Source organism: Nerophis ophidion, linkage group LG29 (assembly GCF_033978795.1).
Source record: "Nerophis ophidion isolate RoL-2023_Sa linkage group LG29, RoL_Noph_v1.0, whole genome shotgun sequence".
Taxonomy (NCBI): domain Eukaryota; kingdom Metazoa; phylum Chordata; class Actinopteri; order Syngnathiformes; family Syngnathidae; genus Nerophis; species Nerophis ophidion.
In genome coordinates this window covers 14088287-14113905 of record NC_084639.1, presented here as the reverse complement: position 1 = coordinate 14113905, position 25619 = coordinate 14088287, and the positions used below count along the sequence as shown (strand labels likewise).

General features: G+C 40.2%; 1 protein-coding gene across 3 annotated transcripts; it reads right to left on the bottom strand.

The window, feature by feature from the left end:
* Window positions 1-2560: 2560 nt before the first annotated feature.
* On the bottom strand, window positions 2561-25600 carry LOC133545929 (oocyte zinc finger protein XlCOF6.1-like). Of its 3 annotated transcripts, XM_061891666.1 has the most exons (3): window positions 25457-25600; window positions 19829-19945; window positions 2561-5626 (listed from the first exon to the last, which is right to left on the bottom strand). In XM_061891666.1, the coding sequence occupies exons 2-3, from the start codon at window positions 19929-19931 to the stop codon at window positions 4461-4463; spliced, it is 1269 nt and encodes a 422-aa protein (XP_061747650.1). In that variant the 5' UTR covers window positions 19932-19945; window positions 25457-25600; the 3' UTR covers window positions 2561-4460. The 3 variants fall into 3 exon arrangements, with proteins under 3 accessions (XP_061747650.1, XP_061747651.1, XP_061747649.1); XM_061891667.1 differs by lacking the exon at window positions 19829-19945 and having other exon boundaries at window positions 25457-25591; XM_061891665.1 differs by lacking the exons at window positions 19829-19945; window positions 25457-25600 and adding an exon at window positions 13780-14067.
* Window positions 25601-25619: the final 19 nt, after the last annotated feature.

The following is a 25619-nucleotide window of genomic DNA, read 5'->3' as shown; positions in this document are numbered from 1 at the left end:
TGTGGATGCATGTGTGTGTGTGTAAGTCTGCAGTGTGTCTCTGTTCCGCGGCCCTGATGTCGTGCAGCTGATAAGTCCAAAGTCAAAAATAACAGGTGTGTGTCCATGAGAGACAAGAATGGAGTTTGTTGTGTCTTCGCCACACTGTCCTTTGGGAGAGTCTCGAAGCCAGGGAAACAATCCAAATTAGAATGTTTTGTATGCGAGTGGAAATAAAATTAGCTTTTCACTCTAAATTGTCTATGACTGATCCTCAAATTTTCTTGTAATCAGATCATATTTTTGGGCATATTAGATGGAATATGCCTAACATGTTTCAAATGTCATTTGCAGTCTTCTTCACAAGGGACACCTGACATCTGTGACGTGTTGCCTTTCAGCTGTTCTCATAGATGTGGCCTACAAGGCAAACTTGTCAAGTCCACCTGGTTGGCTTTTTTCAGGTTTTTCTTTGAGTTGTTTTCTTTGTTCTTTTCCTTTTTTGATGGCCCAAATGGGATATTGGCAGTTTTTGAGCGCATTTTTGATGTGTTTCTCTTCTTTTTTTCCATCTTGTTCTTCTGTTACGACGTTGGCCCGTTCATAGAGTGTTCTCACGACTGATAGTATGTGTGCTGTGGGATGTTCGGCGGTCCAGAGTTGACATTGGTCGGCGTGTGTCGGTTTTCGATGAACAGTATAGTGTTTTGACTGCAGTCACCTAGCGGTGAATTTTTCATGTCCAAGGAAACCTTCAATCGGGAGTCATGCTCTCGCATACCTGGGACTCTCTCCTCCAATAACCCGGGGTGGCCAACCAGGTAGACTTGACAGGTTTGCCTGGTTAGCCACACCTACTGCATAAGAACAGCTGAAAGTCCACACGTCACAGTGGTCAGGTGACCCTTTTGAAGAAGACTGCAGATGACAGTCAAACCATGTCTAGTAAAGATTCCATCAAATATACCGAAACATATGGTCTGATTACAAGAAAATTTGAAAGATAATTTGAATAACTGTAAATAAGAGACATACAGTATATTGTAAGTTCATACTTCCTTCTGGAAAATAGTAATTGAAAGGGTACTTGAACAAGTAAACAGTAGAGCAGGGGTCACCAACGCGGCGCCCGAGGGCACCAGGTAGCCCGTAAGGACCAGATGAGTCGCCCGCTGGCCTGTTTTAAAAATAGCTCAAATAGCAGCACTTACCAGTGAGATGCCTCTATTTTGAAAATTTTATTTATTTACTAGCAAGCTGGTCTCACTTTGCTCGACATTTTTAATTCTAAGAGGGACAAAACTCAAATAGAATTTGAAAATCCAAGAAAATATTTTAAAGACTTGGTCTTCACTTGTTTAAATAAATTCATTTAATTGTTTAAATACATTCATTTATTTCAGAAAGACAATTTCAGAGAAAAAATACAACCTTAAAAATGATTTTAGGATTTTTAAACACATATACCTTTTTAATTTCCCTCCTCTTCTTTCCTGACAATTTAAATCAATGTTCAAGTAAATTTATTTTTTTGTTGTAGAGAATAATCAATAAATTTTAATTAAAATTTTCATTTTAGCTTCTGTTTTTTCGACGAAATATTTTGTGAAATATTTTTTCAAACTTATTTTGATTAAAATTCAAAATAAATATCCTGGCAAATCTAGAAAATCTTTAGAATAAAATGTAAATCTTATTTCAATGTCTTGAATTTCATTTAAAATTTTTGCTCTGAAAAATCTAGAATGATTTGTCTTTGTTAGAAATTTGGCTTGGTTTCAATTTGTTCTAGCAAAGTGCAGATTGGATTTTAACCTATTTAAAACATGTCATGAAAATTGTAAAATTAATCTTAATCAGGAAAATTACTGTTGATCTCCTATAAATTATTTTTTTAACTTTTTCAAAAAGATTCTAATTGTTAGTTTATTTCCCTTTTTTATCGGTTGAATTTTAAAGAGTCGAAATTGAAGATAAACTATGTTTCAAAATGTAATTTTCATTTTTTTCCTGTTTTCTCCTCTTTTAAACCGTTCAATTAAATGTTTTTTTCATTATTTATTCTTTACAAAAAACCTTCCGTAAAAGGAAAAAAAAATGTACGACGGAATGACGGACAGAAATACCCATTTATATATATATATATATATATAGATTTATTTAATAAAGGTAAATTGAGCAAATTGGTTATTTCTGGCAATTTATTTAAGTGTGTATCAAACTGGTAGCCCTTTGCATTAATCAGTACCCAAGAAGTAGCTCTTGGTTTCAAAAAGGTTGGTGACCCCTGCAGTAGAGAATGTACTTTATAATCAAACATGTAACTCTCTGAATGGTAATAGAGTATAGTCATTGATGCACAGAAAATATTTGTCGGTATCAAAATGTTGATTTGAATCACTTTTTGGCAGGCACCACATAGTTTGGAGTTACAGACAAAGCAAATAAAAAAAGACAGATTTACTTTTTAACATGTTAACAGTACTTAAAGAGCTGTGATTAAATTGATCTGACACTTACGGTGCATTTGATACACATGGAATTAGCTTGATTTCGACATAAAAGTAAAATAAATGCAGTGTCAGAAGAATATATTGATTTAATGAACACACTTGATAAACATTAATGTGCATGAACAAAGGACAGTTAATATTGTATGTGGCTTTTAAACATGAAAGAGGAACATCAACATTGGATCAATAACAATCTTAATAATGGCATACAAATGTCTGACTTTTTACGTACACGATAAAGGCCTAAATAATTTGAAACACATGTCGTTACAATAACACCAATGAGCAATTCAGAGTATGAAGTGACTTTTTGATTTAGGAGTTATTTTACCTTATTCAATAGGGAAATATATTATGTTTTATGTACTTGATGTGTAATTTACAGCTCCTTTTATTAAAGGCCTACTGAAACCCACTACTACAGACCACGCAGTCTGATAGTTTATATATCAATGATGAAATATTAACATTGCAACACATGCCAATACGGCCTTTTTAGTTTACTAAATTGCAATTTGAAACTTGCGTGAAGTATCCTGTAGAAAACGTCGCGGTATGATGACGCGTGCGTGTGACGTCTCGGATTGTATCGGACATTTTGTTCCAGCCCGATCCCAGCTATAAGTAGTCTGCTTTAATCGCATAATTACACAGTACTCTGGACATCTGTGTTGCTGAATCTTTTGCAATTTGTTCAATTAATAATGGAGGAGTCAAAGAAGAAAGATGTATGTGGGAAGCGGTCTATTGCGGCCGCCTTTAGCAACACAAACACAGCCGGTGTTTTCTTGTTTACATTCCCGAAAGTGAAGCTTGAATATGGAACAGAGCGGTCAAGCGAACATGGTTCTCTGCCACGTCAACCGGCAGGTTTCGGTGAAAAAATTGTGGTAATAAGTCGGCTCTTATCGTAGACATAAGCGGAGCTTGCGTCGTTGCTCGTGCACCTGTCAAAGAGGCAGTTGCGACTCTCCTGCCTCCCTCCGACCGGCCGCCCCCGAACGTGGGATGCTTCCACCATTGAGGAGGGGGAAAAAAAGCTCAGCCCGGCCCCTTCGCTTCGCCTCGTTTTGGAAACGTGGCTTCCCTCAGAGACACTGGCGGTTACCACACCCGTGGTCGCACCCCTCCGACTTTCAGGTACGACTATATAATTTCACTAAAACACTAGTAACACAATAAGCAGATAAGGGATTTTCCAGAATTATCCTAGTAAATGTGTCTAATAACATTGAATCGCTCCCACTGCACTCTCTTTTTTTTTTTTTCTAGTCCTTCACTCTCACTATCCTCATCCACGATTAGTTCATCCTCGCTCAAATTAATGGGGAAATCGTCACTTTCTCGGTCCGAATCGCTCTCGCTGCTTGCGGCCATGATTGTAAACAATGTGAGGAACTCCACAACCCGTGACGTCACGCGCACATCGTCTGCTACTTCCGGTACATGCAAGGCTTTTTTATTAGCGACCAAAAGTTGCAAACTTTATAGTCGAGGTTCTCTACTAAATCCTTTCAGCAAAAATATGTCAATATCGCGAAATGATCAAGTATGACACATAGAATGGACCTGCTATCCCCGTTTGAATAAGAAAATCTCATTTCAGTAAGCCTTTAACTGATGAAGAAAATCTTGGAGCCATCACAAAGACAGGTAATCTACCAAACACACTTTTGATGTGAGGGAAAACTCCATTTATTCTGTCTTCAACCAACCAGAATGTCTGACCTTGTTAATCAACATTTTTTTCTTTGCTTCAGAGTTGATTTAAAATAATGTAGCTGCTGTTCTTGGTGGCACACTAGCCTGGAACTCATGAGGGAATCTGGTATCATACACACAACAGATCATCACTACCTAAGTGATGTACAACTATTATTTTTACTTGTACTACTACTAATTTTCACATGAGACATTCCACTTCCACAACTTGACAATCTTATAGCACACAATTTGACAGGAAAACATTTATTCTCCACTGTGTGTCGACATGTGTGCTGTCAAACTTTGCTCATCATAAAAACCTTGATCACAAAATGGACAACTATAAGATTTCTCTCCTGTGTGTTTTCTCATGTGTAATTTCAATCTGTCTTGCCGGGAAAATGTATCACCACAAACTGAGCAAATAAAAAGTTTCTCTCCAGTGTGTGTTCTCATGTGAGATACCATATTTTTTTTCTCAGAGAATATTTTTCCGCAAACGGAGCAGATACAAGGTTTTACTCCTGTGTGTTTACTCACGTGACATTTAAGGCTCGACCTTCGAGAAAATGTATTACCGCAAACTGAACAAATGAAAGGTTTTTCTCCTGTGTGTGTTCTTATGTGTAGTTTGAGGCTGGACCTTCGAGAAAATTTATCACCGCAAACTGCACAAATAAAAGGTTTCTCGCTTGTGTGTATTCTCATGTGCGCAGTCAAAGAGCCCCTCTGGGAAAATGTATCGCCGCAAACTGAGCAATTGAAAGGTTTTTCTCCCGTGTGCGTTCTCATGTGTGCAGTCAAAGTGGACTTCTGGGAAAAACTATTGCAACAAACGGAGCAACTGAAAGGTTTTTCTCCTGTGTGTGTTCTCATGTGTAAAGTCAAGGTGGACTTCTGAGAAAAACTATTGTGGCAAACGGAGCAACCAAAAGGTTTTTGTCCTGTTTGTGTCTTCATGTATGGAGCAGAATCCATGGTATTACAAAAGCTCTGGGCACCAAATGAGCAGATAAAACTTTTTTTACCGGACTTCTCTTCAGAGCATTCAGGGTATTTGTTAATGTGAGTCCACACATCACCATCACAGTTTGTATCGCTGCTAAAAGGTTCTTGGGTGTTGTTCTCGTCTTCATCCACTGTACATTGTGATGTTATGTCGGCATTATCTGATAGCGGAGCAAAGAGGTTGTGAACTTGTGTTTTGTCTTTATGTTCTTCAGTCTTCACAGAGACACCAGTCAGAGGCAACTTGGTGAGATCAGCCTCATGAAGCCGAAGAAGACACTCTTCTCCTGACTGACTGATATCGTGTTCCTCCTCTTCCTTTTTAATTTCGGGGGGCCGTAAATCATCCTGGTCGAAAGTGGAGATTCCATCCTGTAGTTTCGGAGGACGCTCTTCTTGATGACCAATCAGCTGCTGGCTGCCTTAAGGACACAAACAAACTTTAGCTGAAACATGGAATTGCTTTTCTTTTGACTGTTCGTTGAATCATCATTGGTCAAAACTTAAGTTTTGCTGGGTTGCATGTGACATTTTATCTGTTTTGTAATATACATGGCGGGCAAACAAGCTTGAACATAGCGATAAATCAAGTGGAAGACGCGTTGGTATGTGAAGAGTTGCAGCTGAAAATTACACTTTGCTGTGCTTTTCTTGTGTGTTACAAGCGATCAAATCGAGAGATAGGAAAACGCTTTCCTGGAGTGCAAAAATAAGGGGTTCATTAAGGAAATACAAATGAGGCAATCTACGAAAGCGTGTCAAGAGGAATGGTTCTCACACGTGTAGCTTTCATCTTGTGGAGTACAGTCGGAACCACGCTCGTGTCTGCAGCAATCATTTTGTAAAATGTTTGAACATTTGATTTGTTAAAGAAAAAATTGGGTGATGCAGCCGGGTTTATTCATCATATATTGATAGTGTTTGAGAGCAGAATTCAGCGTGAACTAAGGACAATAGATCCCATTACAAACCCTGTTTCAATATGAGTTGGGAAATTGTGTTAGATGTAAATATAAACTGAATACAATGATTTGCAAATCATTTTCAACACATACAGTTTAATATGCTACAAAGACAACATATTTGATGTTCAAACTGATAAACATTTTTTTGTTGTTGCAAATAATCATTAACTTTAGAATTTGATGCCAGCAAAACGTGACAAAGAAGTTGGGAAAGGTGGCAATAAATACTGATAAAGTTGAGGAATGCTCATCAAACACTTATTTGGAACATCCCACAGGTGTGCAGGCTAACTGGGAACAGGTGGGTGCCATGATTGGGTATAGAAACAGCTTCCCAAAAATCGCTCACTCTTTCACAAGAAAGGATGGGGCGAGGTACACCCCTTTGTCCACAACTGCGTGAGCAAATAGTCAAACAGTTTATGAACAACGTTTCTCAAAGTGCAATTGCAAGAAATTTAGGGATTTCAACATCTACGGTCCGTAATATAATCAAAAGGTTCAGAGAATCTGAAGAAATCACTCCACGTAAGCGGCATGGCTGGAAACCAACATTGAATGACCGTGACCTTCGATCCCTCAGACGGCACTCTATCAAAAACCGACATCAATCTCTAAAGGATATCACCACATGGGTTCAGGAACACTTCAGAAAACCACTGTCACTAAATACAGTTTGTCACTACATCTGTAAGTGCAAGTTAAAGTTCTACTATGCAAAGCGAAAGCCATTTACAAACAACATCCAGAAACGCCACCGGCTTCTCTGGGCCTGAGATCATCTAAGATGGACTGATGCAAAGTGAAAATGTGTTCTGTGGTCTGACAAGTCTACATTTCAAATTGTTTTTGGAAATATTCTAACTTTGTGTCATCCGGACCAAAGGGGAAAATAACCATCCAGACTGTTATCGACCCAAAGTTCAAAAGCCAGCATCTGTGATGGTATGGGGGTGCATTAGTGCCCAAAGCATGGGTAACTTACACATCTGTGAAGGCACCAATAATGCTGAAAAGTACATACAGGTTTTGGAACAACATATGCTGCCATCTAAGCGCCGTCTTTTTCATGGATGCCCCTGCTTATTTCAGCAAGACAATGCCAAGCCACACTCAGCACGTGTTACAACAGCGTGGATTCGTAAAAAAATAGTGTGGGTACTTTCCTGGCCCGCTTGCAGTCCAGACCTGTGTCCGATCGAAAATGTGTGGCGCATTGTGAAGCGTAAAATACGACAGCGGAGACTCCGGACTATCTAACGACTGAAGCTCTACATAAAACAAGAATGGGAAAGAATTCCACTTTCAAAGCTTCAACAATTAGTTTCCTCAGTTCCCAAACGTTTATTGAGTGTTGTTAAAAGAAAAGGTGATGTAACACAGTGGTGAACATGCCCTTTCCCAACCACTTTGGCGCGTGTTGCAGCCATACAATTTGAAGTTAATTATTACTTGCAAAAGAAAAATAAAGTTTATGAGTTTGAACATCAAATATCTTGTCTTTGTAGTGCATTCAACTGAATATGGGTTGAAAAGGATTTGCAAATCATTGTATTCCAATTTCCCAACTCAAATGGAAACGGGGTTTGTAGTTTGTTTGTGTTCTTTTAAGTTATGTTATGGTTGCTAGGCTGAAATATATCTGCAGTCGTGGTCAAAAGTTTACATACACTCTGAAAGACCATCATGTCATGGCTGTCTTGAGGTTCCAATAATTACTACAACTCTTATTTTTTTGTGATAGATTGATTGGAGCACATACTTGTTGGTCACATAAAACATTCATGAAGTTTGGTTCTTTTATGAATTTATTACTGAAAAAGTGAGCAAATCTGCTGGGTCAAAAGTATACATACAGCAATGTTAATATTTGGTTACATGTCCCTTGGCAAGTTTCACTGCAATAAAGCATTTTTGGTGGCCATTCACAAGCTTCTGGCTGAATTTTTGACATCTCCTCTTGACAAAATTGGTGCAGTTCAGTTTTCTGACATGGCCTTGTTTTTTCAACACCAGTTTCATTGGCAGCAAAACAGGCTTAGAGCATAATACTGCCACCACCATGCTTGACGGTAGGTTTAGTGTTCCCGGGATTAAAGGCCTCACCTTTTCTCCTCCAAAGATATTGCTGGGTTTTGTGGCCACACAGCTCAATTTTTGTTTCATCTGACCACAGAACCTTCCTCCAGAAGGTCTTATCTTTGTCCATGAGATGTCATGTTAAGTACGAGTATTAAATAAGTAGAACAAAAACAAAATATTTTGGTATCCTGGAGCATTCAAAGTTCCTTTCACTGGAACTAAGGGCCCAAGCCCAGCTCCTGAAAAAGTAGCCCACACCATAATTCTGATCATTTGGATGGGTGGCCAAATACTTTTGGCAATGTAGTGTAGCTGTGCATCCTCCCCCGCATAGCTGCTAGTGGTAGCCCCCTCCTCAAAAAGCGGATACCAGGCGCTTTCTTTTTATCGAAGGAAGGAGCTGTTGGTCGGTGGAGTCCCCCAACCTACAAGCCAGGGAAGGGCGATAGAGGGCCAGGAGGACTGACAACAACACATTCCGTGTTTAGTCCCAATAGGATGGACAGCGCTGTGGGCTCCAGAGCAGCAAGAAGTGTCGTTTCAACCTGATGAGGCGCCAGCACAGGAAGACGCTGCAAATCTTAAAGGGAGGAGTAGTCGGCGTTTGGGCCTTTGACAGCCGTGGAGCACGCACGAACAAAGCCCGGGCTTTGGAAAGCCTCGGGGTAGGAGTAGGCTTGGTCTTTAAGAAGCCGAGAAACGGACACTAGCTTGGGAGTTGGTATCGGCCGGACTTGAGAGAGAAGGGACGGGCTTGCCTTGGGCTGGGCGATACAGAGTTTTATTAATATCTCAATATTTTTAGGCCATGTCACGATACACGATATACTGTATATCTCCATATTTGGCCTTAGCCTTGAATTAACACTTGATGCATATAATCACAGCAGGATGATGATTCTATGTGTCTACATGAAAACATTCTTGTTCATACTGCATTAATATATGCTCATTTTAAACTTTCATGCAGAGGTAATACACATCTAAGTCAATTGAACAAAACTGTATTTATTAAACAGTTATTAAGCAGTGGCACAAACATTCATGTCATTTCCAAAACAGAAATTGCAAGATTGTCAGAGGCATTTTAAAACAAGCTATAAGTGCACTTTTGTGAATGATGTCACCGTATCAAAACAACACTAAATTAAAGTGCAGATTTTGTACAGAACATCATTACAATAGTTAAAAACTGATAAAGTGCACTTCTGTGCATGATGTCACACAGGATATTTCAATAACTGTCAAATAAAAATGAGGTGCATAATAGGTTACTGCGGACGTTGTCTCCCTCTGTTGTTGACTTTTTTTTGTCACCGTATCAAAACAACACTAAATTAAAGTGCAGATTTTGTACAGAACATCATTACAATAGTTAAAAACTGATAAAGTGCACTTCTGTGCATGATGTCACACAGGATATTTCAATAACTGTCAAATAAAAATGAGGTGCATAATAGGTTACTGCGGACGTTGTCTCCCTCTGTTGTTGACTTTTTTTTTTCCATACGGTGTTGATTTGGAAATAGTGGCTTCGGCATTTTGTTGGTGTGGCACTGGCTGGTGATGTTGACATGCAGAGTTTCAAGCACTCTTTATTCTCTAGTGGGTGGCTTTTCAAATGATGCTACATTAACAGTGCTGCTACTTTTTGTAGCAACGCTTTTGCCGCATAAATGTTGAACATATTCCCGCTTGAAGCCAAACCACCGCCTGACGATGGATCCTGTGCTGTTTTTCTTGGGAAATTAATTCTTCCTCCATTTGTTACCAGATTCGCACTTTCTCTCTCTCTTATTACCATCTGCATTACACCGTTAGCAAGCTAACGGGAGCATGTGACGTTGCACATGTGACGTGTGTAAGAAGGTGCGCTTGGTTTACGTCTGTGAGAATGACAGACAAGAAAGAGTGGGAAGAGCCTGTAGTGTAATGCCCGCAGCTAAAAGCAACTGCGTGAGAACTTATACTCCAATACCACTATACAGTCATTTTCTATATCGCACAGAGACAAACATGCGATACATCGAGTCTATCGATATATCCCCCGGCCCTAGTTGGAACCGCACAAACCTGGCCTTCATGTCCTCCAGGAAATGTGCAGTCCAAAAAGGTCGTCGACAGGCGTCGCAGCGAGGTCACTTTCCGGCTCGAAGATTCTGTCACGAACTCGCACGACTGCGGGAGTTGTGACCCCAAAAAGTGCAGGTAAGATAAGCGTCTTTCAATTTTAAACACAGGATGAGTCCTCGCCGAACCACTGTGATTCAAGCTCAGACAGGACAGCCAAATGAAAGTTGGCTTAACACCGGAAACGGATGTTAATTTTTGCATATAAACGCGGTCATAACAGTTGCACAATTAGTAGAATAGTAGCTGGTTCAATTTGTAACGTAACTAGTAGTAGCTGGGTCAGTAAGTCAACAAGTTAAACGAGTGCCGATTTAAATTGGCAAGTTTGAGTTGTTTATGATTCTCTCACATCTCTAAATAACGCTCTTTGTGACTCAAGATCGACAACATGTCAAACTAGGGCTGGGCGATATATCGATTCACTCACACTCGATATATCGCAGGTTTGTCTCTGTGCGATATAGAAAATGACTATATCGTGATACTCGAGTATACGTTTTCACGCAGTTGCTTTCAGCTGCTGGCAATAAACTGCAAGCGTTCCTTCCTCTTTCTTGTCTCTCCTTCTCACAGAGACTTAAAACAAGCGCACCTTCTTACATACGTCACGCATGCAACGTCACACGCCCTCCCTGAGCATGGGTAACATTAGCTGTGATGCTAACGGTGTGTTGCTAGTGGTAATATGAGAAAGAGAAGGTGTGAATCTGGTAACAACGGGAGGAAGAATTAATTCCCAAGAAAAACAGCACGGGGTCCATCGTCTGGAGGTGGTTTGGCTTCAAGCGGGAACATGTTGGAACATTTATACAGCAGAAGCGTATTTTTTAAGTGGAATATTTGAGATTATATAATAATTGGAGCATTAAAAAGGTCAATAATTCATAACACTATTGATTTTAATTCATTATTATTTTTTGAGCAATGACACTTAAAAACAAATCACACTAAAATTATTGGGGATCCAAAAGGGTCCTACTTATTAAAGTGTTAAAAAATAAACTATACATTTTTTTACAGTTTACTTTTAACACAATAATCTCGAGATCAACTTCAGATCTATCCATCAATTATAAGTTTTATTGTTGTTTATGTTTTTTGTTTAATCATTTTAGGCCCTTCTTTACCGGGCGGCATAGCTCGGTTGGTAGAGTGGCCGTGCCAGCAACTTGAGGGTTGCAGGTTCGATTCCCGCTTGTGCCATCCTAGTTACTGCCGTTGTGTCCTTGGGCAAGACACTTTACCCACCTGCTCCCAGTGCCACCCACACTGGTTTAAATGTAACTTAGATATTGGGTGTCACTATGTAAAGCGCTTTGAGTCACTTGAGAAAAGCGCTATATAAATATAATTCACTTAAATTCACTCACTTTAAAAACACAGCTGAGTTTTTTATACGGCAAACACAAAATATGCAACATTTCCCCCCAAAAAATGTCTCAAGGTGGAAAATTCAAAATGACGTAATTGGAGCCTTGAATAGGTCAATAATTCATAATGACATTGATTTTGATTCATTATTATTTTTTAAAGAAAGAAACAGCCTGCATGGCAGCTTTGTGTTATTAGAGTAAACATAGCAACATTTTCTTGTTACATTTCACCCGTTTGTTCCTAATTTTTACGTTAAAAAATGTTTTTCAATCGTATTTTTAAAATGTGCCGTAAGGCCGTTAAAAAACTACCTGCGGGCCGCAAATGGCCAACGGGCCGCACTTTGGACACCCCTGCCGTAGGACATACACTAATTGATATGCAGCTCATTTTTATGTGACACTTATTGAAATATCTTGTGTGACATCATGCAGAAGCGCGCTTTATTTGTTTTTAACCATTGTAGTGGCGTTCTGTACAAAAAGTGCACTTTAATTTAGTGTTGTTTTGATATGTCATCTTAGTGACATCGTGCACAAAAGTGCACTAATAGCTTGTTTTGAAATGTCTCTGACAATCTTGTAATTTCTGTTTGGAAATGACATGAATGTTTGTGCCACTGCTTAATAACTGTTTAAAGGCCTACTGAAACCCACTACTACCGACCACGCAGTCTGATAGTTTATATATCAATGATGAAATATTAACATTGCAACACATGCCAATACGGCCTTTTTAGTTTACTAAATTGTAATTTTAAGTTTGGCGCGGAAGTGTAATGCTAAAACGTTGCGGTATTATGACGCGTGCGCGTGACGTCACGCATTGTAGAGGACATTTTGTTCCAGCACAGATCACAGCTATAAGCCGTCTCTTTTCATCGCATAATTCCACAGTATTATGGACAACTGTGTTGCTGAATCTTTTGCAATTTGTTCAATGAATAATGGAGACGTCAAAGAAGAAAGCTGTAGGTGGGAAGCGGTGTATTACGGCCGCCTTGAGCAACACAAACACAGCCGATGTTTCATTGTTTACATTCCCGAAAGATGACGGGAATGTATTGGACCACACACACAAAGTACAGTGTATTATGCAGCGATCATTTCGAAAGATCGTGTTTCGAAGAGGGTCCCTTGCGGACGGCAGAGATGGGCATTGCCACCACCCGTCGACTGGTGCTGAAGAAAGGTGCGTGGCCGACTTTCAGGTTGTACAAGTACGACCATATAATCTCACTAAAACACTAGTAACACAAAGGGCAGATAAGGGATTTTCCAGAATTATCCTAATAAATTTGTCTAATAACATCTGAAACGCTCCCACTGTATAGTCTTTTTAATTTATTTTTCTAGTCCTTCACTCTCACTTTCCTCATCCACAAATCTTTCATCTTCGCTCAAATTAATGGAGAAATCGTTGCTTTCTCGGTCCGAATCGCTCTCGCTGCTGGTGGCCATGATTGTAAACAATGTTCAGATGTGAGGAGCTCCACAACCCGTGACATCATGCGCATATCGTCTGATACTTCCAGTACAGGCAAGGCTTTTTTATCAGCACCAAAAGTTGCGAACTTTATCGTCGATGTTCTCCACTAAATCCTTTCAGCAAAAATATGGCAACATCGCGAAATGATTAAGTATGACACATAGAATGGACCTGCTATCCTCATTTAAATAAAAAAATCTCATTTCAGTAGGCCTTTAATAAAATACAGTTTTGGTCAATTGACTTAGTTGTGATTTCTCTCTCTGCATGAAAGTTTAAAATGAGCATTTATTAATGCAGTATGAACAAGAATGTTTTAAAGTAGACACATATAATCATCATACTGCTGTGATTATATGTATGAAGTGTTAATTCAAGGCTAATGCAAAATATCGACATAAATATCGTGTATCGCGATATGGCCTAAAAATATCGGGATATTAAAAAAAGGCTGTTTCACCTCTCTCGTAAATTAGCGACATAACGTCGTGCTAAAGATGAAGTATGAGGATGATAAAAGTGTAAAAAAATACCTTCAACGTGTAGCACAATTTGAGTTTTGCGAACAGCTTCCAGTTGTTGTCGATGTCGCTCCTTCTCCTCTCTCGTTCGAGAAAGTTCCTCCTCGTACAACACTATCGTTCTTTCAAACAGCGCGAATATTTCATCAGCTGCCGCCAATAATCGCTCTTTTACCAACTCTTTCAACATTTTGGTGTCTTGTAGCGAGCAGACTGGCACTATTTAGCGCTGCTAAATGCTAAATGCTAACGTCCTTGTCACCGCCTGTACAACGGAGCTGCCCGATCCGTTTGCGCATGTGCCGTATTTGCAACACGCATGCGCCTATATAGCTTCACGGCGCATTATTGCCACCTTCTGTTGCGGAGTGTGGACCAAACTGTAGTTCAGTGGTTCTCAACTTTTTTTCAGTGATGTACCCCCTGTGAACATTTTTTTAATTCAAGTACCCCCTAATCAGATCAAAGCAATTTTGGTTGAAAAAAAGAGATAAAGAAGTAAAATACAGCACTGTCATCAGGTTCTGATTTATTACATTGTATAACAGTGCAAAATATTGCTCATTTGTAGTGGTCTTTCTTGAACTATTTGGAAAAAATGATATAAAAATAAATAAAAACTTGTTGAAAAATAAACAAGTGATTCAATTATAAATTAAGATTTCTACACATAGAAGTAATCATCAACTTAAATTTTCCTTTTTGGGAATTGTAATAGAGTTTTTGATTGATTGATTGATACTTTTATTAGTAGATTGCACAGTTCAGTACATATTCCGTACAATTGGCCACTAAATGGTAACACCCGAATAAGTTTTTCAACTTGTCTAAGTCGGGGTCCACGTTAATCAATTCATGGTACAAATATATACTATCAGCATAATACAGTCATCACACAGATGAATCATTATAGTATATACATTGAATTATTTACATTATTTACAATCCGGGGGTGGGATGAGGAGTTTTGGTTGATATCAGTACTTCAGTCATCAACAATTGCATCAACAGAGAAATGTGGACATTGACACAGTGTAGGTCTTATTTAGTAGGATATGTACAGCCAGCAGAGAACATAGTGAGTTCAGATAGCATAAAAACAAGTAAATACATTAGAAGTACATTTGATTATTTACATTAGGTTGTTTATAATCCGGGGAGCTGGGATGTGAATGGAGGAGGGAATTAGTAAAGTGTTGAAGTTGCCTGGAGGTGTTGTTTTAGAGCGGTTTTGAAGGAATATAGAGAATCGCTTACTTTTGTACCTGTTGGGAGTGCATTCCACATTGATGTGGCATGGAACGGCGTGGTGAAGTTGGTAGAGTGGCTGTGCCAGCAATCTTAGGGTTACTGGTTCAAACCCCACCTTCTACCATCCTAGTCATGTCCGTTGTGTCCTTGAGCAAGACACTTCAACCTTGCTCCTGATGGGCCCTGGTGAGCGCCTTGCATGGCAGCTCCCGCATTCAGTGTGTGAATGTGTGTGAATGGGTGAATGTGGAACTACTGTCAAAGCGCTTTGGGCTCCTTAAAAGTGGGTAGAAAAGCGCTATACAAGTACAACCCATTTACCAATTACCATTTTAGAAAGAGAATGAGTTAAGACCTTTGTTAGATCGGAATCTGGGTTTAACGTGGTTTGTGGAGCTCCCCCTGGTGTTGTGGTTATGGCGGTCATTTACGTTAAGGAAGTAATTTGACATGTACTTCGGTATCAGGGAGATGTAGCGGATTTTATAGACTAGGCTCAGTTCAAGTTGTTTTACTCTGTCCTCCACCCTGAGCCAGCCCACTTTGGAGAAGTGGGTTGGATTGAGGTGTGATCTGGGGTGGAGGTCTAAAAGTAACCGGACTAGCTTATTCTGGGATGTTTGGAGTCTAGATTTGAGGGGTTTGGAGGTGCTGGGGTACCAGGAGGTGCAAGCGTAATCGAAAAAGGGTTGAATGAGAGTTCCCGCTAGAATCCTCAAGATGCTTTGGTTGACCAGAGAGGAGATTCTGTAGAGGAATCTTGTTCTTTGGTTGACCTTTTTGATCACCTTGGTTGCCATTTTATCACAGGAAAGATTAGCCTCTAGAATGGAACCTAGGTAGGTGATCTCATCTTTCCTGGTGATAACAATGTCACCCACTTTTATAGTGAAGTCATTGACTTTCTTAAGGTTATTATGGGACCCAAATAGGATGGATTCCGTTTTACCTAAGTGTATGGATAGCTTGTTGTCGGCGAGCCAGGTGCAAATATTAAGGAGTTCAGCACTGAGGATTTGTTCCACCTGTGACTTGTCCTTGCCAGATACCAGCAGGGCCGAGTCATCCGCAAACAGGAACAATTCACAGTGGCATGCTGATGGCATGTCATTTACGTATATTAGGAACAGTAAAGGTCCTAGTATACTGCCTTGGGGGACTCCACAGCTTACTGAGAGGGGAGGGGACATGGTGCCGTTCACTTCTACCACATGTTTCCTCCCCTTTTAGTAAGATTGCATCCAGCTTGATGAGGTTTCGTCGAATCCGATTGCTCGGAGCTTATCCAACAGTATAGTGTGGTTAACGGTGTCAAAGGCCTTCTGAATGTCCAGCATGACCATGCCGCAGTATTTGCCCGCGTCCACCTCATGTTTGATGTGGTCGGTCAGATAGAGAAGGCATGTGTCAGTGGAGTGGTTAGTTCTGAAGCCGGATTGGAATCTGTACATAAGTTTATTAGTAGCAAGGTATCTATCAACCTGTTCATAAACTATTTTCTCCATTACTTTCGAAATGGAACTGAGAATAGAAACAGGTCGGTAGTTACCATGTTCTAATTTGCTTACTTTTTTGTAAAGGGGGGTTACTCTTGCTACCTTGAAATCCTTGGGTACTTGGCCTTGTTTGATTGAGAGGTTTATTAAATGAGTGATTATTGGGGCAATGGTGGTGGCAGAGTCCATGAGGAATCTGGAGGGTGTTTGGGTGGAGCGCGCTCAATTTATTAAGCACTTCGTTAGCTGAGACCATTTCTAATTTGAAACTGTTGACTACTCCTAGCTTTCTGTAGAAGGCTTTCATGTGTTCTACACAAAAGCGACCAGAATGTTGGGATAGCTTGTTAACGAGAGTTGTGGCTATGTTGGTGAAAAAGGTGTTAAGTCTGCTTGCTACCTCCATTTTGTCTGTAATGAGGGCGTCACCCTCCTTGATGTTGATGTTGGTGTGTCTGGTTTTAAGTTTCTGGCTGCATCCAGGAAGCTGGTTGTTGAGAATTTTCCAGAGCTCGCGTGGCTTATTTGTGTTTTCCTCTATTTTGTCATTGATATAATTTTTTTTTAAGGATTTAGTCAGGTTGTTTGTCTTATTTCTTAATTTATTGCATTGCTTTTTGAGCGTTGAAAGGAATGATTTGAGGTTATTATTATTATTGGGTTGTTTATTTACTTCGGTTTTACACTTTTGGTATTCGAAATTTTTTCTGTCCCTGTCTTTTATGGCAACTAATAGGTCTGGATTGATCCATGGTTCAGAGCGGGCTTTGATCCTGACTGTTCTCATGGGAGCCATATCATTTAGTATCGCTAGGAAAGCTGTTTTGAAGCGATCCCAAGCATCTTCAACCAGGTTGCTCGTGAGCACAGGGGACCAGTCCCACTCATCTAATTTGAGGTTGAAATTATCACTGGAGTATTTTTTAAAGGGGAACGTTATCACCAAACCTATGCAAGCGTCAATATATACCTTGATGTTGCAGAAAAAAGACCATGTATTTTTTTAACCGATTTCCGAACTCTAAATGGGTGAATTTTGGCAAATTAAACGCCTTTCTGTTTATCGGTCTTTTAGCGATGACGTCAGAACGTGACGTCACCGAGGTAACACACCCGCTATATTCATTTTCACATTACAAACACTGGGTCTCAGCTCTGTTATTTTCCGTTTTTTCGACTATTTTTTGGAACCTTGGCGACATCATGCCTCGTCGGTGTGTTGTCGGAGGGTGTAACAACACTAACAGGGAGGGATTCAAGTTGCACCACTGGCAAGAAATATGCCGCCAGACCCCCATTGAATGTACCAAAGTGTCTTCACATTTGACCGGCGATGCTAAGACAGACATGACACAGAGATGTATGGATAACCTGCAAATGCATTTGCAACGATTAAGTCAATGAAATCACAAAGGTGAGTTTTGTTGATGTTGTTGACTTATGTGCTAATCAGACATATTTGGTCATGGCGTGACAGCCAGCTAATCGATGCTAACATGCTACGCTAATCGATGCTAACATGCTATTTACGCTAGCTGTATGTACATTTGAAACTAGATACCCACATTTAATGCGAAACAAACACTTACCAATCGACGGATTTAAGTTGCTCCAGTGTCACAAGATGCGAAAGTCCTGATCGTTTGGTCTGCACATTTTACCGGCGATGCTAATAAGGCAGCCATGCTATGGGCCACTTCATTAGGTACACCCACGCTATGGCCGAATAGCGTCAATAGCTATTCGCTCAATAGCTTCAATGTCTTCTTCAATTTCGTTTTCGCTATTTGCCTCCATACTTCGACCATCTGTTTCAATACATGCGTAATCTGTTGAATCGCTTAAGCCGCTGAAATCCGAGTCTGAATCCGAGCTAATGTCGCTATATCTTGCTGTGGTAACCGCCATGTTGTTTGTATTGGCAGCCCTGTATGGCGTCACAGGGAAATGGATAGTGGTTTCGAAGATAGCGAAAATAAGGCACTTTAAAGCTTTATTTAGGGATATTCTGGGACCGGTAAAATTTTGAAAAAAACTTTAAAAAATACAACAAGCCACTGGGAACTGATTTTTATTGTTTTTAACCCTTTTGAAATCGTGATAATGTTCCCCTTTAAGGGATCTGGATTGAGCTTTTATGTGGCCATTGGCTTTAGGTTTACTTATTTTGCGCGTGCAGAAGGTTACAACTTGGTAAAGTTGTAAGACATTTTAATGAGATTTGAGAGTGAGAGGCTTTTTATCACTCATCATTGATGAACACAGGAGCAGGCTGACACCTGAGCATCTTGAAGTGCTCGTCTTTGTTAGAAAGAATCTCCCCATTATGCTTGGACTTCAATTGTTTGCCCCCCCTGACTTGGGAAAATAATTGAAAGGAGTGTGTAGATTGATTTTTTTTGTTTTTTTTTAAGTTTACACTTGTTCGAGAGCAAGTATTGGTGCTGAGTTATAGACATTTTATCCCACTCAGGTTGTTTGTGTGTTTTGCTTTTTTTAAAATAATGTTTACAGCATTATTTGCACTTTATACAGTTCACTTTTTTACTGTTTAATGATGCCATTTCTGTTTGTCATGTATATTTTTTTCTATTTTGTGTTTATCCTTGAATACCATACATTGTGTATTATTCAGGGCTTCACGGTGGTAGAGGGGTTAGTGCGTCTGCCTCACAATACGAAGTTCCTGCAGTCCTGGGTTCAAATCCAGGCTCGGGATCTTTCTGTGTGGAGTTTGCATGTTCTCCTCGTGAATGCGTGGGTTCCCTCCGGGTACTCCGGCTTCCTCCCACCTCCAAATACATGCACCTGGGGATAGGTTGATTGGCAACACTAAATTGGCCCTAGTGAGTGAATGTGAGTGTGAATGTTGTCTGTCTATCTGTGTTGGCCCTGCGATGAGGTGGCGACTTGTCCAGGGTGTACCCTGCCTTCCGCCCGATTGTAGCTGAGATAGGCGCCAGCGCCCCCCGCGACCCCGAAAGGGAATAAGCGGTAGAAAATGGATGGTGTATTATTCAAACTCTGGGTAGTTGTTATCAAGAGTTCTAAAACCCTTTTCAACATGAATCTGACAACCAAGTAGGCTAAATAACTTTAAACTTTAATACATGCTCGGATAGGCCAGTATCGGCCAGTATCGGTATCGGATCGGAAGTGCAAAAACAATATCGGTGACGGATCGGAAGTGCAAAAACCTGGATCGGGCCATCTTTACAAGACAACACAACTTCTTATACACATATATTAAATAATATAGTGTTATTAATCAAATATAAAGTCAGTGAAGATGTGAGAGTAAGAAGTAAACAAACCTGTTCTGTGTAACACAATTTGATGTTTCTTGAAAACAGCGTCCAGTAAGTAGTTGATGTTGTCGCTCCTTCTCCTCTTTTGTTGGACAAAGTTCCTCCTCATACTTTGCTATCGTTCTTTCGCACATTTTCACACAATCACAACACATTACACTCACATTTGATTTTACACTAACTAGCGCACTTATATAACGAGCAAACTAAGCGGGCCTCATAATCTCCAAAGTTGAGTGGGACGAGTGGAGTTGATGCTGACACGGAGGGTGAATAAAGTGTAGTTAGTGGATGTGCCGAAGGCTTAGAAGCGTGTGTGGAGTAAAGGAGGACTTGGTTGCGAAGCGCATATCCTCCGCGCATGCGTCACTTAGGGGCGGGGCCAAAGAGTCATCGTGATGAGCAAGTCATGAACGAACCGTTCAAAATGTATGTTTTCATGGTGCCCACACAAACAAAAACATGGCAACAAATGCTATTTCAAATATATAAACCGTATTTGACTTTAAATCAGGTATTTATGAAAATAATTAACTTGTACTGTTTGTAATGCACTTACCAAATGTAGTGTGTAATCTGTTCAAACTAAGTGCATTGTTCTATACCAGTGGTTCTTATTCAGGGTTCGATCGAACCCTAGGGGTTCGGTGAGTCGGCCTCAGGGGTTGGGCGGAGGTCAAAACACACCCGACTCATCGTGTAAATACAAACCTCTCCCTATCGCGTATTACGGATACGGCAACAGTTGACTGATTTGCAGGTGTCTAATTTGTTGTGAGTTTATGCACTGAGTTGGTTTTGTTGTTTGAATAAGGTGATGTTCATGCATGGTTCATTTTGTGCACCAGTAAAAAAAACATGGTAACACTTTAGTACGGGGAACATATTCACCATTAATATAGGTGCTTATTAACATGATAATTAGTAACATATTGGCTCTTAACTAGTCATTAAGTTCTTAGTAATGCCTTATCCGGCATGGCCTTATCCTCTAACTGTGACCCTAACCCTAACCATATAAATGATAAATAAATGATAAATGGGTTGTACTTGTATAGCGCTTTTCTACCTTCAAGGTACTCAAAGCGCTTTGACACTACTTCCACATTTACCCATTCACACACACATTCACACACTGATGGAGGGAGCTGCCATGCAAGGCGCTAACCAGCATCCATCAGGAGCAAGGGTGAAGTGTCTTGCTCAGGACACAACAGACGTGACGAGGTTGGTACGAGGTGGGGATTGAACCAGGGAGCCTCGGGTTGCGCACGGCCACTACTCCACCGCGCCACACCGTCTCATATCTATAAATTAAGTCTATATCACTTAGAATATATTCCCCTAGTGTCCAACTAACTCTAAATCAAGTCTTTGTTACTTAAAACAGTGGTTCTCAAATGGGGGTACGCGTACCGCTGGGGGTACTTGAAGGTATGCCAAGGGGTACGTGAGATTTTTTTCAAATATTCTAAAAATAGCAACAATTCAAAAATCCTTTATAAATCTATTTATTGAATAATACTTCAACAAAATTAGAATGTAAGTTCATAAACTGTGAAAAAAAATACAACAATGCAATATTCAGTGATGACAGCCAGATTTTTTTGTGGACATGTTCCATAAATATTGATGTTAAAGATTTATTTTTTTGTGAAAAAATGTTTAGAATTAAGTTTATGAATCTAGATGGATCTCTATTACAATCCCCAAATAGGGCACTTTAAGTTGAAGATTACTTCTATGTGTAGAGATCTTTATTTATAATTGAATCACTTTCGCGTGGCGAAGTTGGGAGAGTGGCCATGGCAGCAACCTGAGGGTTCCTGGTTCAATCCCAACCTTCTACCAACCTCGTCACGCGTGTTGTGTCCTTGAGCAAGACACTTCACCCTTGCGACTGATGGTTCGTGGTTAGGGCCTTGCATGGCAGCTCCCGCCATCAGTGTGTGAATGTGTGTGTGTATGGGTGAATGTGGAAGTAGTGTCAAAGCGCTTTGAGTACCTTGAAGGTAGAAAAGCGCTATACAAGTATGACCCATTTACCATTTTTCAACAAGTTTTTAGTTATTTTTATATCTTTTTTTCCAAATAGTTCAAGAAAGACCACTACAAATGAGAAATATTTTGCACTGTTATACAATTTAATAAATCATAAACTGATGACATAGTGCTGTATTTTACTTCTTTATCTCTTTTTTTCAACCAAAAATGCTTTGCTCTGATTAGGGGTACCTTGAATTAAAAAAATGTTCACAGGGGGTACATCACCGAAAAAAGGTTGAGAACCACTGACTTAGAATATGTTCCCCATACTAAAGTGTTACCAAAAACATAGAACGTTGTCTTGAATTTGAAAAAAAAAAACCTTTTATTTTTCACCAAAGGGTTAGGTGAATCCACATTTGAAACTGGTGGGGTTCGGTACCTCAAACAAGGTTAAGAACCACTGTTCTAAGCTTAAAAAATCAACAACTTGACAATGGTGATTGTATGTACAATGGCGTAAAATGCACTGGGTGTATTTTTCTGTGAGTGTTTGGAGTTATTACAGGGCACTCAGCTACCATTATACTTTAAAATGCTAATTGCTTCTCCTCATAAATTGTAGCCTGAGTGTTGGAGATTCTAATATTTTTCATGGCTGTTTAGCTCGACTATATGTGTGCACTAAACACACGGACTGATAAATTCTTGCAATTGCATTACAAGCTACATTATTGCATTCCCCTTATATTGACTCCTACTAGTCATGCTGCAGCCTTTCAGTTATATTGATGCATACAAAACTGTATGGAAATGTTAATGTTTATTACTATGCTGGAGTGTAATTGTGTTTTGTCATCCAGAGTGGGGTTAGTGTTGTGAGAGCAACGTATGCGTGTGTGTGCGCTCCTTTAAGAATGGCAGTATGTGAGGGGAGTGACTGAGTAAGTGAGTGGGGAAGTGAGGTGAGGGAGTGGTAGCAGTTAATGTGCAGGAGCGTTAGTAACGCAGTGCAGTGTGGTTTAACCTTTTTTGAGCCGAGGCACATTTTTTGCGTTGAAAAAATGCAGAGGCACACCGCCAGCAGAAATCATTAAAAAAACGAAACTTAGTTGAGAGTAAAAAGTCGTTGTCGCAATTGATGGATATGACTTTAAAGCATAACCAAGCATGCATCAATATAGCTCTTGTCTCAAAGTAGGTGTACTGTCACCACCTGTCACATCACACCCTGACTTACTTTGAGTTTATTGCTGTTGTCCTTTCTGTTGGGTTTTATTTCTTGTCTTGCGCTCCTATTTTGGTGGCTTTTCCTATTTTGTTGGTATTTTCCTGCAGCAGTTTCATGTCTTCCTCCGAGCGCTATTTCCCACACATACTTTGTTTTAGCAATCAAGAACATTTCAGTTGTTTTTATCCTTCTTTGCTGGGACATTGTTGATTGTCATGCCATGATCTGATGTACTTAGTGGACACCGTCTTTGCGCCACAGTAAGTCTTTGCTGTCGTCCTGTTTTTGTTCACTTTGTAGCCAGTTCAGTTTTAGTTTGGTTTTGCATAACCTTCCCTAAGTTTCACTGCCTTTTCTTAGGGGCACTCACCTTTTGTTTATTTTTGGTTTAAGAATTAGACATATTTTTACCTGTACTCTGCCTCCCGCTGTTTCAATCAATCAATCAATGTTTACTTATATAGCCCTAAATCACTAGTGTCTCAAAGGGCTGCACAAACCACTACGACATCCTCGGTAGGCCCACATATGGGCAAGGAAAACTCACACCCAGTGGGACGTCGGTGACAATGATGACTATGAGAACCTTGGAGAGGACGAAAGCAATGGATGTCGAGCGGGTCCAACATGATACTGTGAAAGTTCAATCCATAATGGATCCAACACAGCCGCGAGAGTCCAGTCCAAAGCGGATCCAACACAGCAGCGAGAATCCCGTTCACAGCGGAGCCAGCAGGAAACCATCCCAAGCGGAGGCGGATCAGCAGCGCAGGGATGTCCCAAGCCGATACACAGGCAAGCTGCCCATCCTGGGTCCCGACTCTGGACGAGCGGTTCATCCTGGGTCCCGATTCTGGACAGCCAGTACGTCATCCTTGGCCACCGGATCGGACCGGACCCCCTCCACAAAGGAGAGTGGGTCATAGGAGAAAAGGAAAAGAAACGGCAGATCAACTGGTCCAAAAAGGGAGTCTATTTAAAGGTTTTCCGACATCTACAAAGCAATTAGCTACCTGCTGCCACCTACTGACATGGAAGAGAATTACACGGTTACTCTGCCGAGCTCTGGACAGCACCGACACTCAACAACAACACAATTTGCAGACTATAATAACTGGTTTGCAAAAAATGTTTTTAACCCATATAGGTGAAATTAGATAATCTCCCACGGCACACCTGACTGTATCTCACGGCACACAGGCACAGTGGTTGAAAAACACAGGCTTAGTTGATGTCCGGTTGGCTTTGTGGAGAACATAAATAAAGTGACAGAGTTGCAACGAATCGACGGCCTCGTCATTCCGACCCAACAGCGGAACTGTAGGGAACCACTTCTGGGTAAAGTGGAGGGCGTTACCCCCGACAATACATCTTCCCCTTAAGGAAAAGTCTCCCCAGCGCTCCTCGACCATGGTCTGGGAGCTGACAATCAGGAAAGGTGTGAAATTCTGCATCCGAGAGAACACAACCATTGCAGCCAAGCGTCTAAAACGTAACATCATCTTGCATGGACATAAGGACAAGCAAAAGTAAAGTGTCTGTTGTTCTACAATGTAATAATCTATTTCAAAAGAATTGTTCAGAGAATACATTTTTTTTTGAGTATTTACTGGAGGCTTCAAAAGACAAAGGCCGTCTGTTCACAGGTGAGTGTTGGTGAGGCACACACCTTTTTATGTTAGCTCAGGAATGCGTGGGGAAAGTGTTGGAGACAAGAGGGAAACTCTTAGTTAGGAAAAGCGTAGCTGCTGACAGAAGCACATTGTATATATGTTAAATCCTTTCATAGTTGGTTAGAGTAAATAAATACAATGTATAAAGAGAAGTTCATATTTAAATAGAATGTGATTAAAAATGTATTTCCTTTGGTAATTCCTGCAAGTGTATGTTAACTTGATTTTTATTACAAAACCCATGTCAATTGGAGGGGAACATATTTTTTGTTCCGTTTTGGTCACATTGTTTAGGGGACAATTAATACTTGACGGAATAAGGTAAGCAGCATGAGACAGCAAGCATTCAATGTAAGAGGTTGATTGAGTCTCGGCTTGAAAATAAACTTTATTCCCTCTGAGTGTGTGAGGCCACTGAGGTATGATTCTTTCTGATAATGTATGTAAAATCAATGTGTTTTCTTTTATTTGATGTCAGACTCATTGTAAGTTCTGTTTTTCTTATTTATTAGTTCTGACGGCGTTATTTTGGCGTCGTTGTTAACGAGAAGAAGGCGTGGCTAAAATAAATGTCTGTGTGAGAAAAACGGACAACTTGAGCCTTGCTTAAGACCTCGGAAAGAGTAACAAAAAGTAAACACACTCTAAGTAAGGCCAGACATTTGTCTGAATATGATGCATCTAGCAAAGTGAGACAGGCAGAAGAAACAAAGCAATATGGCATAAACACATCAGAAAAAATACCTGAAGATGAATCTTTAACCACAACAAGTACCATGAAAAAGTCATTGTGAAGGTTGCCCTCCAGTGGGTCCTCCAGACCACGTAAAAAAAACAAACAAAACAAAAACTCGCCTCACGCAACAGTCGCCCGCCTATGACGTCATTTATACAGCAACAATTATAG

What these genes read in the sequence shown, in the direction of transcription:
- LOC133545929 (XM_061891665.1), bottom strand. Translation starts at nt 13,957, where the DNA reads ATGTTGAAAGAGTTGGTAAAAGAGCGATTATTGGCGGCAGCTGATGAA. An exon ending in AATTGTGCTACACGTTGAAG is followed by an intron (nt 5,627 to 13,779) that starts GTATTTTTTTAC and finishes TGTGTCCTTAAG; the next exon opens with GCAGCCAGCAGCTGATTGGT.